General features: G+C 44.6%; 1 protein-coding gene across 1 annotated transcript; it reads left to right on the forward strand.

Annotated features, from left to right (window-relative positions):
- Window positions 1–1,397: 1,397 nt before the first annotated feature.
- SPATA4 (spermatogenesis associated 4) lies at window positions 1,398–12,974 on the forward strand. The gene is made up of 6 exons (XM_053659941.1): window positions 1,398–2,173; window positions 2,496–2,625; window positions 2,995–3,113; window positions 3,229–3,449; window positions 9,470–9,586; window positions 12,016–12,974. Exons 1-6 carry the CDS (start codon window positions 1,950–1,952, stop codon window positions 12,162–12,164), a joined length of 960 nt encoding a protein of 319 aa, XP_053515916.1. The 5' UTR covers window positions 1,398–1,949; the 3' UTR covers window positions 12,165–12,974.
- Window positions 12,975–13,347: the final 373 nt, after the last annotated feature.

Consider the following 13,347-nt stretch of genomic DNA (forward strand, 5'->3'; position numbering starts at 1 on the left):
TCTGCCACAAGGTCAGCAGGGGTTTTTGAGTGTCTTACCTGTTTATGAGTGTCCACTCTGTTTATGATAATATGCTGAACGGGTCTGATACACAGGGAGTAGCAAGTTTCTTAGATGCCAGAGTAAGATGTATATGAGCGCGTGGTAGGGGGAAACTAATTCACAGAAACTTCATTTTTTTAATAAGACTTTATCTCCTTTCCTTTTGGTTCAAAAGGCTTCATCCGGCACCCTGAGTCACCTGCCTCCGTCTCCCCTGCAGGTCTGCTCAGTCATCAAGCCCTCAGGACAATGGGGTGCTGGTCAGCATCAAATAATCTTAGCAGCACAGCCTTGGGTCTGTTGAGCACAGAGGGAGAGTTTCTGTCAAACTGGGCCTCAATTTGTGTTTTAGCTCCCATCCCAGAGAAGCAGCAAAACCATACGAAGTGAGACTCTGGCCAAAGTCAGGAGCAGATGCAATGACCAGCTACCTGCCCTAGTGCTGACCACTCAGAGACCTCGACTGCAACCCTGACCAGGTCCCAACTCCCCTAGCCACCTGGGAGCCAGGTCTTTAGCAGGAGGGGCTGTGCCCAGGGTGAGCCACTTCCTATAGATAAATCCCGACCCTCTGAGCTGCAAAATCCTGGTGGTGTCAGACTGGGCTCTGGTGGGCGCAGGCACACGGGCCCCTTTCATCTGCTAACAAAGCTTCACTCTAGGCCCATACGTAGCCTCGTATCACTCAGCATCCAATTCAACAAGAATTTCATAGAAGGAATAGATGCAACAGACACTGAAGAAAACTGAAAAGCTTAAAAGGGAGCATCCAGTTCACAGGGAAAGATGTTTTGGGAAGCAATGTGCACCCCTACAGAGAGAGAACAAAGAGAAGAAGCTGGGGTCCTAGGAGCAGAGAACCTGGAGGCACAGCCCTCCAGACTGATTGATGGAAGGGGCTGTGTTTTCTTCTTGAGCTCCGAGGAGCCGTCCTGGAGTCAAAGCTGGGCCTCAGGGTCCGAGGGCCACTTTCCCAGTGGTGGCTAAGGGCTCTGAGTGAGTGTGGTAAAACATCCTCTGGCTCAATAAAAAGTGGGAGACAGGAACCAGAAATTCACTGGTGGCAGATTAGGGAGGTGGGAGAAGGCAAAGCGGGGAAATCCCTGGGACTGGGGGAAAAGTAGAGCGGAGACTCGTGCTTTTCACATTGGTGGGGACAGGACAGTGAACGTTTACTGCACACGGAGGTGGCAGGCGGGGAACAGATAACCTTGTCGTCTCTCCTGCTCTGGTCCGGGCTGAGCACTGAGGGGTGTGGACAGGAAAGTTGCACTGACATCGCAGAGGTATGTTATCTTAGATGCACAAAGACAATAGACCTTTTCAAAGTCACAGATAACCTTTTTCAAGGAAGCTACAGGGCCAGGGTGTGGCTACCACCACAAATAGCTTTCAGTTAGGAATTTGTAAACCACCGTGCGCGTGGTTATTCAGGTCTCTGGGTTTAGGAGGGAAAAACCCTATTGTTTTCCACTTCTGAACAAAACTGCCCTTGTCCTCTGCAGCTTCCTCACAGCCTCCTTAAAATGCTTGGCTGAAAACAGGCCTTCGCGATGTGTATTTACTGTAATTGAAAATAAAAAACGCTGAAAACAGGCCATCAGCTGGCCTTAGAAACCCTCACACCCAAAATGGAAACTTCAAGGCTGTTCTAAACTAGTGAGGACAACTAAAACGGAGGGGAAGCCCTCCCAAAGGTAAAGTTCTCTGGACCATCTCCACGCCCAAAGGAGCCAGAAAGGTGTCACACAACCCAGAGAGCCGGGTCCCCAAACTGTGGGACCCACAAGGCCCAGCACGCCTGTGCGGAGGCCCCGCCCCACGAGGCCCCGTCCCACCCACGAGGCCCGCCCCTCACGAAAAGCCCCGCCCCCTGCTGGTGCTGCTATAGAAACCCAGAAAGCCCCATGGCTGCTGCCCGTGGCAGAAAAGTGATTTTGAAAGTGCCGGCGGCAGACCCAGCCAAGTTACCTTCACCGCCACCTCTGCCACGGCCCTCAGCACCCGCCCCCGGGAGGCCTAAGAAGTGTCTGGTGTATTCGCAGCCGCCGAAGAGCTGCCGCCTGTCTCCGACCCTCCTGCGCTGGCTCCAGAGCCTGGACCTCACCTTCTTCCCCAGGAACGTCAACAGGTGCGAGGGAAGGCAGGCCAGGTGGACCCGAGCCACCTGCCCCGCCCATCACCCAGACCCATACCCACAGACACCCCTGTGCTCCCAGGGCGCGGGCCTGAAAACAATCTGATGAAACATTTCATTCACTCACCCAGTCATCACATTCTAGACTGGAGCTGATAGAGAATGGTTACGTGACTTAAAAGGAAATAGTCGAGGCTCTTCAGGGACCCTGGACAAGTAACTGGCTGTCAGGACAGAATAGTAGACTGGCGTTAACTGTAACCCAAATGGTGTGAGTAACAATGTTTCATTTCATTTCCTTACTGCTCTGGATCAGGGATTTTTCCAACGGCTTCTTGATAGCAGAAATATTCACTATACATTACCCCTGGGAACTTAGATTGTCATCCTTTCAAAACGGAACTTCCTTAAAAGTCAAGTTGGATAACTGGGCACAGTTAAAACAGGTAAATTACCAGTCGTGACACTTTTAACAGTTAAGCGTGGGTTTTAAAAGGCGGGTTCCCAGGGTCTGGGGCTTCCATAGGAGTATGACTGTGCCAGGAAATAACGATACTGAGTTGGCAGTGGGTTCCTTTGTATTGGAGAGAAGGCTATTAAAGTGTAGGTCAAGAGTCACCTGTGACACGGAGCATACTCATTTCAAGTCGGAGTGGGATATCATGGTTTTCCTGCTAAATAATATCTTTCAATAATTAGCACGTTAAACAGAAAATTAGCTGAGAGGTACAAGGGGGATGAAAGTGAATCCATAGTAATTGGATATTTTTACAGAACTTTTTATGATGAAAATGTTTTTCTTTCTACTGTTAAAGTTCTTGGCCAAAAAGAAATGGAAGTTACCTAAAGAACTAATCTATGGAACAATTCACTGTAAAGCAGGAGTACCGGAAATACTGATACAAGAAGTTTACACCTTGTTAACACAGCGAGAGTGAGTTATTTGGGACTTTCTAGTAATACAATTTATTATGAAACTTTTGATAATACTGTATAAGTCTCATTCCTAAAACATGGCTTGTCAACGGTATTTTATTTTTCATTTCCAGAATTAAAAGTGTCCAGGACGATCCTGTGAACTTCACAGACTATAGTTACCAGATGCAATTGCCCCTGGTCCCTAGGTCAACGGCTTCGAAGTCTATCAAAGATAACATTAGGGTGTCAGAATTAATAAGTAATCCCAATATGCTCAGCAATGAATTTAAAATTGATTTCCTCTTCCTTTTACAAATGTTGCGAAGAAAAATAAGCAGAAGGTTGAATCCAAGTAAGTTTTCCTTGCAAATACCCGACTGAATCCTTCTCATTTTAATGAGAGTCTTCCTGAGCACAGAAGAAAGAAAAAACTGCCACCTTTTCACTTCTCCCTTCTGTCACTTGGTTAATGGGAAAATTCTACTGCTATTCTAGCAGTGGGTAAATTATTCTCATTGCACTGGTTTATGTTACAAGTCATCCTTTTTGATGAAAGTAAAAGTCAACCTTGTATACACCCATTGCTTTTTAGAAAAATCTACTTGGTGAATCATTTTTTTAAAAAGAGCTGTTTCGTTTAAATACATTTTATTGATTGTGCTATTACAGTTGTCCCATTTCCCCCCCTTTATTCCCCTCCATCCTGCACACCCCCTCCCACCTGCATTCCCCCCCCCCCTTCAGTTCATGTCCATGGATCTTACATATAAGTTCTTTGGCTCCTACATTTCCCATACCATTCTTAACCTCCTCCTGTCTATTTTCTACCTACCATTTATGCTACTTATTCTCTGTACCTTTTCTCCCTCCCACTCCCACTCCCCCACTGATAACCCTCCCTGTGATCTCTATTTCTGTGATTCTGTTCCTGTTCTAGTTGTTTGCTTACTTGGTGTTTGGTTTTATTTTTGTTTTAGGTTCAGTTAATAACTGTGAGTTTGTTGTCCTTTTACTTTTCATATTTTGTATCTTCTTTTTCTTAGATAAGTCCCTTTAACATTTCATAGAATAAGGGCTTGGTGATGATGAACTGTTTTAACTTGACCTTATCTGAGAAGCACTTTATTTTAAATGACAGCCCTTAATTTTAAAATGCCCTTCTATTTTAAATGATAGCTTTGCTGGATAGAGTAATTTCGGATGTTGGTCCTTGGCTTTCATGATTTCGATCACTTTTTTCCAGCCGTTTCTTGCCTACAAGGTTTCTTTCGAGAAATCAGCTGATAGTCTAATGGGAACTCCATTGTAGGTAACTGTCTCCTTTTCTCTTACTGCTTTTAGGATTCTCCCCTTATCTTTAATCTTGGCTAAGATAATTATGATGTGCCTTGGTGTGTTCTTCCTTAGATCCAATTTTTTTGGGACTATCTGAGCTTTCTGGATTTCCTGGAAGTCTATTCCCTTTGCCAGATTGGGGAAGTTCTCCTTCATTATTTGTTCAAATAAGTTTTCAGTTTCGTGCTCTTGCTCTTCTCCTTCTGACACCCTTATAATTTGGATGTTGGAACATTTAAAGATTTCCTGGAGGTTCCTAAGCCTCTCCTCATTTTTTAAAATTCTTGTTTCTTCCTTCTGGTCCAAACTATTAATTCGAGTCCTGGTTTCCTTCCCATCACTGTTGGTTCCTTGTACACTTTCCTTTATTTCACTTTGCATAGCCTTCATTTTTTCCTCTAATTTGCGACCATACTCAACCAATTCTGTGAGCATCCTGATTACCAGTGTTTGGAACTGTGCATCTGATAGATTGGTTATCTCTTCATTGCTTAGTTGTATTTTTTCCGAAACTTTGATCTGTTCATTCATTTGGGCCATTTTTTTTTTGTTTGTTTTCATGCCACTGTTTTGTAGTAAGGGGTGGAGCCTTAGGCGTTCATGGGGCGGGGCAACCCACGTCTCTGCGTAATGATGCAGCCTGTGGGGGAGGGGCCAGAGAGTGAACAGTGCTGCTTGCTGGGCTCTGCCAGTTTTCAGTCACTTCGCCTACTACCCACAAGAAAATTAGGCCCCTCTGGTACTGGTTCCCCAGTGGGTGGTTTGTGTACGGTCTAGGACCCCATGGGTCTCTGCAACGGACTCTCCTGTGAGGCTGGGAGTTTCTCCCACCACCGCCTCAACCCCCACAGGTGTTCTCACTCAGAGGCTTTGAGACTTTTATTTCCCCACTGGAACCCTGGGTTGTGGGTCTGTCTCACTCCCCAGTTGTTCCTCCCAGTTTATCTGCACATGAATGTGGGACCGCCCTGGTCCTCCAGCCACCACCTTGCCACGAGTCCTCTCTGCCGAGCTGCCCGTCTCCACCCCGCCTACCAGTCTGGGTGAGTGTTTCTTCTTTAACTTCTTGGTAGTTGGACTGCCGTACAGTTGGATTTTCTGTCAGTTCTGGTTGTTTTTTTTGTTTTTAAATGTGTTGTTGTCCTTCTTTTGGTTGTGCGAGGAGGCACAGTGTGCTGCCTATGCCTCCATTTTGGCCAGAAGTCTATTCAGTGAATCTTTCATGTAAAATTTTGCGGGAATTCAGAAGTTCACATATCAACTCAAGTTAGTAAAGAGGTTGGGAATGTATAAGAGTTCGTCAGGCTACAAGTACTTTACCCCTAGATGCTCTCTAGAGTGCCGTCAGTGTCATCCTTTCCATACCGAGCAGTCTTGTTGCTGTTTGGATGATCAGGCAGACTGGGGCCACCCATGGAGACGTTCCAGTGGCAGCACCCGAGTCGGTCTCAAAGCGTCCAAAGGACTGGCTGTCAGAGTCCCAGCATGGCAAAGTGACTCTTTCTTCCTTTTCTCTTTTCTTTTTCCTCCTCTCCTCTCCCCTCCCCTCTCCTCTCATTTCCTCCCACTTATACAGGACATCACTTGCGTTTGGAACATTATCTCCCTTATTCTAGGCACTTATAGACCCCATCATTACCATGGCACCCAAGCCATTCAGGAGTGAGGCAGATGTAGGCCATTAGGATTTCTCTCTCTTTGACCCTGATTTTCAGAAAAGCCATCTTGTCTTTCTCTCTTGGCTCTGGCTCTGGAAGGAGAGGGAGAAGCAACTTGAACTCCCCCACGAATTGTGACATAGGTATTTTGGCTTTTGTTCTCCATTTACTCTGTCTATTCTTTCATCTCCTGTCATTTTTTTTGCTTCTCTTCCTTGATTTATTCTACTTATGCATTTGTGAGTAGAGAAAGAACTCAGATTATTAATCTTGTAAAATTTTATATTCAAATTTTTGGTATGTTTTCAAACATTAAAATATGGCTGTGAACTGTATCTTACATGCATGCATATAATGAATATGTATAATTAGAAGACCAATAACAATGAACATACACTTGTGTATCCTTTTGTAATTTAAGAAGTAGAATATTGCAACGCCTTCACATCTCCTGCGTGTCCTCCTCAGGGGCCATTGTGTACACTTCCTGCAGAGAGGAACCGTCATCCGTCTGCCTTGGTTTATAATTTCCTTGATTTAAAAAAAATTAGCTTGTCTATGAATAGCATTTGTGTTAGTCCTAGTCAATTCATATCTACCTCTTAACTTTGATTTAGTTGATTTTGTCAACTTTGTAGTGGGTAGACTGTGCGCCGTGTCTTTCATGTCCTGACCCCAGGAACCCATGGCTGTGTTGCTTTCTACAACAACAAGAGCCTGTGCAGACATGATTAAGGTTGCAGACCTCGTGACAGGGAGCACATGCTGGGCTGTTCAGGTGGGCCCAGCCACCCACATCCTCACCAGCACTTTGTCATCTTTTGTCTCCTATTATAATAGTCATTCTAAGATGGTTGTGATGATATCTCACTGTGGTTTTGACTTGCATTTTCCTGGTTGCTGGTCATGATTAATGGTATTGAGCACCTTTTTGTTTACCTGCTGGCTGCTTGTATGTCTTCTTTTGAGAAATGTCTACTCTGGTCCTTTGCCCAATTGTTAAGCAGGCTATTTGTTCTGTTTGCTATTGGATTTTATGTGTTCCTCACATATTTTGGATATTGACCCCTTCTACACTGTAAATTATAAAATATTGAGGAAGAAAAGAAAAAGAGACACAGATATGAATAGAAAGACACCCTTGTTCATGGATTAGAAGAATATTGTTAAAAATGTTCATACTACCCAAAGTGATCTGTGGATTCAATGCAATCTCTCAAATTCCAATGGCAGTCTTTAGAGAAAAAGAAAAAAAAATCTCAAATTTTTATGGAATCACAAAAGAGCCTGAGTAGCCAGAGCTAGAGGCCTCATACCTCCTGATTTCAAACTATACTACAAAGCTATAGCAATGAAAACAGACACACAGACCAATGGAACAGAATGGTGAAACTAGAAACAAATCCACACATACACAGTCAGCTGATCTTCGTAAAGGTACCAACAGCACAGAAAGGAGAAAGGATGGACTCTCAATAAACTGTACTGAGGAAACTAAATAAATACATCCAGAGGAATGAAATTGTGTCTGTATCTCACACTATATTCAAAAATCAACTCAAACTGGATTAAAGATTTAAACATAAGACCTGACTTTAAAACTGTCAGAAGAGACCATAAGAAGAAAGCTTCCCAATATTTGTATGGGCAATTTTTTTTATGACATTAAAAGCACAGGCTGCAAAAGCAAAACAGACAAGTGGGATTGCATCAAACTCTAAGGCTTCTGCCCAGCAAAGAGATCCATGCAGGGAGCAAAAAGGAAACCTGTGGCAAAGGAGAAACTTTGTGAAGCATAGACATCTGAGAAGAGATTAGCCTTTCGCTTGTACAGTCTTGTCTGCAACAGAAATGGAGAGTCAGGTGTCTCACCATCAGTTTTTGAGTAGTTTGTTCTTTTCCCACTGATCTGTGATACCCTCATCTTCCAAAGGGTTCAAGCTTCTGTTTGTATTTGCATCTGTTTCTGTGCTCCAGTGAACGTTGTCTACATATGAGGCACGTCGATGGCCATACTGTCTTAACTACTGTTGCTCTACAACAAGTGTTGACACCTAGTATCGCAACCCTGCAATTTGTTCTTTATGGGGGACCCTGTTGCATAGCCCTTTGTGATTTCATGTACTGTGACTTTCATGGTTATGGACGCAGGAATACTGCTTATTGTTACGTATGCATTCACATGACATTCTTTTTGCTTTTAATTTATTCTCTGTTTCTTGTTTATGTCTCACCTACCTTTTCCTCTTTTGGACTGTTTTTTTTTTCTAAAGATATTTTCCCCCTCCACTGATTTGGAAAATTTTACATTTCTACTTTTTAGTGCTACTGTAGAAATTTTAACATGCATATTTTTCTTGGGTCAAAGTTAGTATCTTTACTACAAGGACCTTAGGTACTATGATACATTATCACACCCTGCCATCCCCCTCCCCCAGTTAAGTTCCAGTGTCCAGCATTTAAATTTGGTTGTCATAGTTCTAACACTGCAAATCAGATATCATTCTCTTTTATTTGTAATGTTCAGTTTAATCTACCTCATTATTGCTTCTGTTCACTGGCTCTAGCTGGGATTCCTAGAACAAAATGCAACTATTCCATTTAATCTTCTATTCAAAGTCCCCATTTCTGTGCAAAGCTAACTCCTATTTAACTCTTACCTTCCAAGTTGTCTTCCTCTGAACACAATTTCCCTTTAGCTGTGCGTAACCTCAACCCTTCAGGGTCTCGGACAGTGTTCCGTTAGAACCAGTCTACACTTTCCGGCATGCTAACTTTCAGCAGCCCAAGTAAATAATCATGGGAATTACCACTCAGGGAATGTTACTGACCAGCATTGAATCAAGCATCAGCAGGGCACGGCTGATGAGCAGAAATTACCTTAGACACCTCAAGCCTTGGTGAAGGGCAAGCTGCAGAGGAATGACCTTCAGAAGCTCTAGAAACATGGGGAAACTGATGCCCAAGTGCGGCAGCTTATAGAATTAGTGGATCAGAAATATGGAAAACAGAAAGAATTTTAAGTCACTCATTTTGTATAGAAATATTTGCAAACTGAGACACTATACAATTTCATTTATATAAAATACAAAACAAGGTAAATCTAGCTTATGAAGACAAGTTGAGACAATGCTTTCTATTTAGGGTACTAAATAGGGTACTATTTAAAGACATTTCCTTTGAAGTAACTTTTTAAAGCAATTATTTTGTGTATCAGTGAGGTAGTGAGAGGGTTGTTAAGCCCTGTCTGTATTCACGCCCTTCAGAACATGGTAAAACAGACGTCTACATAGTTTGCTTAATTTCTAAATCAGGGTGATTTATTTAGTCAGTGGCCACCATGGGTCCTTAAGAAGCAACATTTGTGTTTATTTTGTAGACTGGTTTGATGTCAAACCGACCGTGGGAGAACTTACTCTGGACCGCCTTCCTGCGCGGGCCCCTCGGCACAAACCTAAATCAGTGATTTCCAGGCCACCAGCTGTTCCTGCTTTACGTAAGGGTTTCTGTTGTTTTATGTCTACCTTTTTTTTTTACCTGTTAAAGTGATTTTTTTGGCCTTCGTTCATTTAAATTTTTAGCATCCAGTGTAAAATGGTGCCGCAGGTTGGTGGTCTGCCGTGCTCCCGGTAGGAAGCGGGACCTGCGGTCCCGTCAGGGGTGCGCCCCCTGCCTCCCACCGGAGGAGCCATCTGGGTTCTGATTCATCCTCACGCAGGTGGGGGTGTCAAGCAGGCGAAACGCAAAACTCAGTTCTCCAGGAGCTGGCGGTGCCTGAGTCCTCAGACCGACACAGGTCCCTGCGTACCTACACACCCCAGTCAGGTGCATCACAAGACGCCACTTGCTTAAATTCTCTTAGATAGAAAGCATTTCTATCACTGCAAACTACAGCCCGCGCCCCCACTGCACCCTCGCCCTGACCCACGTCTTGGCAGCCTGTTTTTGTAGAATCTGTAAGAATTGTTTTTTGTCCATGGCTGAAAAAAATGTATCAGAGAAAAGATGGTACGTCCCAACACCTGAAAACTACATAAAATTCAAGTGTCCACATCTGTGAATGCAGTTGCACTGGACCCTGGCTGGCCTGTGGCCACCCCTGCTCTTTGCCAGGCCGGGCAGCTGCCCAAGACCATCTGACCCGTAAAGCCAGCTTCCAGAGTCAGTGAACAAAGAGGCGACATAATACAACCAGTGACTTTTAGGAAATGGGGAAGGCATACTTTTACCAAAAATTATTCGTTGTTTATGTGAAATTCAAGTTGAACTGCGTGTCCTGTATTGGCCCCGACAACCATCAGGCCCTTGATGGAGAGTGTGTGTGATCTGTGCTCTGGAGTTCGTTTCCCAAGTGTCCAGGGAGGTCGCAGGGGGTGTGGGGGAGGGCGGTTGTTTACCTGAGGTCTGGAAAAGCAATGTCCCAGCACCCTCTCTTCAAACTCATGACTCCCATGGAGCCCCTCACGTGCTCGGATGCACTGCAGGTGTGCAGGAAGAGAGGCACTGAATGAAGGTCTCCCACCTCCATTTGATCACACGCCACTGCTAATTCCGTTTTGTCCTGCTGATGCCCCAGTGCAAACACCGGTCTTCAGAGCACAGTTTTTAATATCTGGACACTAAGCTGGTCCGTCGAACCCCCTTCACTCATCCCATGCCTCAGGCATGGTGCTCAGCGTGAGGGGACCCTACAGAAGTAACAGGGTTTCTTTGGGAGAGAAAGGGTTCATCGGGTCCCCTCAGGATCTTGGCACACATCCCTTCCTTCAACTTGTGGACCCTTCCTCCACCTGGGACACACCTGCAGTGAGAGGGAAGGTTCCACAGTGGGACGGGGCTGCAGAAGGGAGCTGAAGCCAGGCCCTGGGCTGAGGTTGGAGGCAGCACTGTGATGGGTGGACAGAGCAGTCTGGGTCTGGGGAGGGGGCTGCGGTGGGTCCCTCCCTGTCCCCTTCCCCTGGCTGCGAAGCGGACCTGGGTGGGAGGGAGCAGCCTTTTCTCTTCTCACTTCTCCCCATCCTGTTCCAGTGCTTGGATTCTCCCAATCTAGGCTGAATGGGAGTTAATTAATGGTGTGGCTCTGCCCCAGGCAATGAGATGGATGAGAGCTGTTTTGCTAAGCTTTAAATTACATCCCACCTCTCCAAACTGGAGAAAGGGAACCCATGTCAGTCATTTCTGATGAAAGGGCAGAGTGGCCAGTTCAGGTCAGAGGTCATGCAAGTTCGTGGAGTGGGGAGCAAGGACACGGACTTGCCTCTTAGACTGTAGGTACTTAGCCTGCTCACCGTCTGAGCTTGCAGACGCCGCAGGCCATTCATCTGCAAAACCTCTCCTTATTCAACGAGGTGGCGAAAATTCATTGAGACACAGGTTGTTACCTTTGTTCATCTTCTTTAGTCACAACTTCCTCTGTTGGTTTCCCTAAATCCAGCATTAGCAAAAATGACGGCCCGAGAGAACGCAGATTTCTTAGTTGCGATGGGACCCTCACTTGAGAGCTGAGTGACCTACTGAGGGGCCTGGGGGTCAAACTGGTCAACTTGGTGCTACCAAGACGGGAGTAAGAATTACGTGCATGTCAAATCGAGGCTCCGTTAGAATCATGGCACTGTGGCCTCAGCTGCTTTCTGTAGCAACGTTTAAAAATAGTTGAGTCATATTCAGGATCAGATGGACCAAAATAAGCCCTGGATATTTTTAGGCACTGCCGATAACTTTTGGAGGAGGGTGACATTCAGATTTTTTATTTATGACCACTATAATGCATGCTTTAAATATTCTGTTTACCGGGTGTTTAGATCAACCTGTCTCAGCCTGTTGCTCTCCCTGTGTGTATGTCTGCTGTATTAGAGATATTGATGGTTGTGCAAATATTCGATAACCACAAATTAGTTTCACTTTTGTTTTTTGAAAACACTCCAGCGAATATAAATGACAATGGCAATTTAATTAAAACAACGTATGTGAAGCACTCTGGAACACCTCCTTTTGAATCTTTGACGGAACCCATCAAACCTGAACAAGGACTGAAAGAAGTGAGGCCAACCCCTCCCACCACACTGAAGGCATAGACTGGTCTACCCTGGGATACATTTCAATGATAGGTACAGTAAAGCGGTGTCCTATCCATAATTGTACCAAAGAACATGTTTCTTTTAGTTCTAGGCAACAACCACCTATTAAAAACACCCGTGTCCCATACTGTTGAAATGCAAAGTTGAATGAGTTAGTATGGAATGAACAAAAATAATTTAAAGGTACAGTGAACCAGAATTCACCCTGACAAGTGAGCATTTTTTTGCATAAATTTTGTAGGGATATTTTCCTCACTAGAAATGAAAGGAGTTACGAGTTTGCCTGATACTATTTATTTACACATCTCATTTATAACTAAAACATTGTGAATGGTTATTATTAGACTTTGGCCCATAGGAAACTCGTGCACCTTGAAACATAGCCTTAAACATTTTTATAAAATAGGTGTCTTTCCCATTCATATTGAGTCATAGAAGAGGAAAACACTTTGCTTAAAAATCGGCCCTGGTATTGAGCAATCCGTTTAATTCAACTTAGCTTTACCCGCCCCCCATATGTTTATTGAAGGGAAACAAAAGCAGGGTGATATCCTGAAAGACTGATCGTCTTTCATACATATTTGGGAATTTCGTGTTCATACTTGGAAAATTTTCTTTCACTGGGATTCTTCCTGTTTGTGCACAATCTCATGAGCAGTCTCCCTTGACTCCCGAATGGAACGTCATGAGTGGTGAGTCCCAGGGCGGGTCTGTCCGCTAACCTGCAGCACCTTCTCTGCCTTTTTGAAGGTTCGCACAGTTTTATTAGAATTTCTTCCTCCAGAGACCTCCTTGTTTAATTTTACATTATCAGGCAAGTCACATCTGAGAGAAGAAATGAGAGAGAGCCCGTATGAAAGAGAGGAATTCTTAGGCATGTGTCCAGAGGCTGGTTTCACCTGAGGTAAAGAGTCTGGTCCAGGAAGGGTTTTAGAAAGAAAAGATCTTCCGAAGATGAGTTGGGGAAAAGATCCAGGGAAAAGGCCTAGATTTGGAGAAACGGTGGAGTAGCATGTTTATCGTCCTGACCCTGTGTTCCATGTCCTGACAAAGCTAGTCCCTCAGGGCTTGACAAAAAAACAAAAAGGGACAACAAAAAGGGACTCACGGGGCACCATGGAAAGATGAAATGGCCTCTGCGCTGCACTCGGGAGTGAATGGATGATGGAAGGCAGCAGGT

Source organism: Artibeus jamaicensis, unplaced genomic scaffold (assembly GCF_021234435.1).
Source record: "Artibeus jamaicensis isolate MK-2021 breed Jamaican fruit bat unplaced genomic scaffold, CSHL_Jam_final scaffold_833, whole genome shotgun sequence".
NCBI classification, from domain to species: Eukaryota; Metazoa; Chordata; class Mammalia; order Chiroptera; family Phyllostomidae; genus Artibeus; species Artibeus jamaicensis.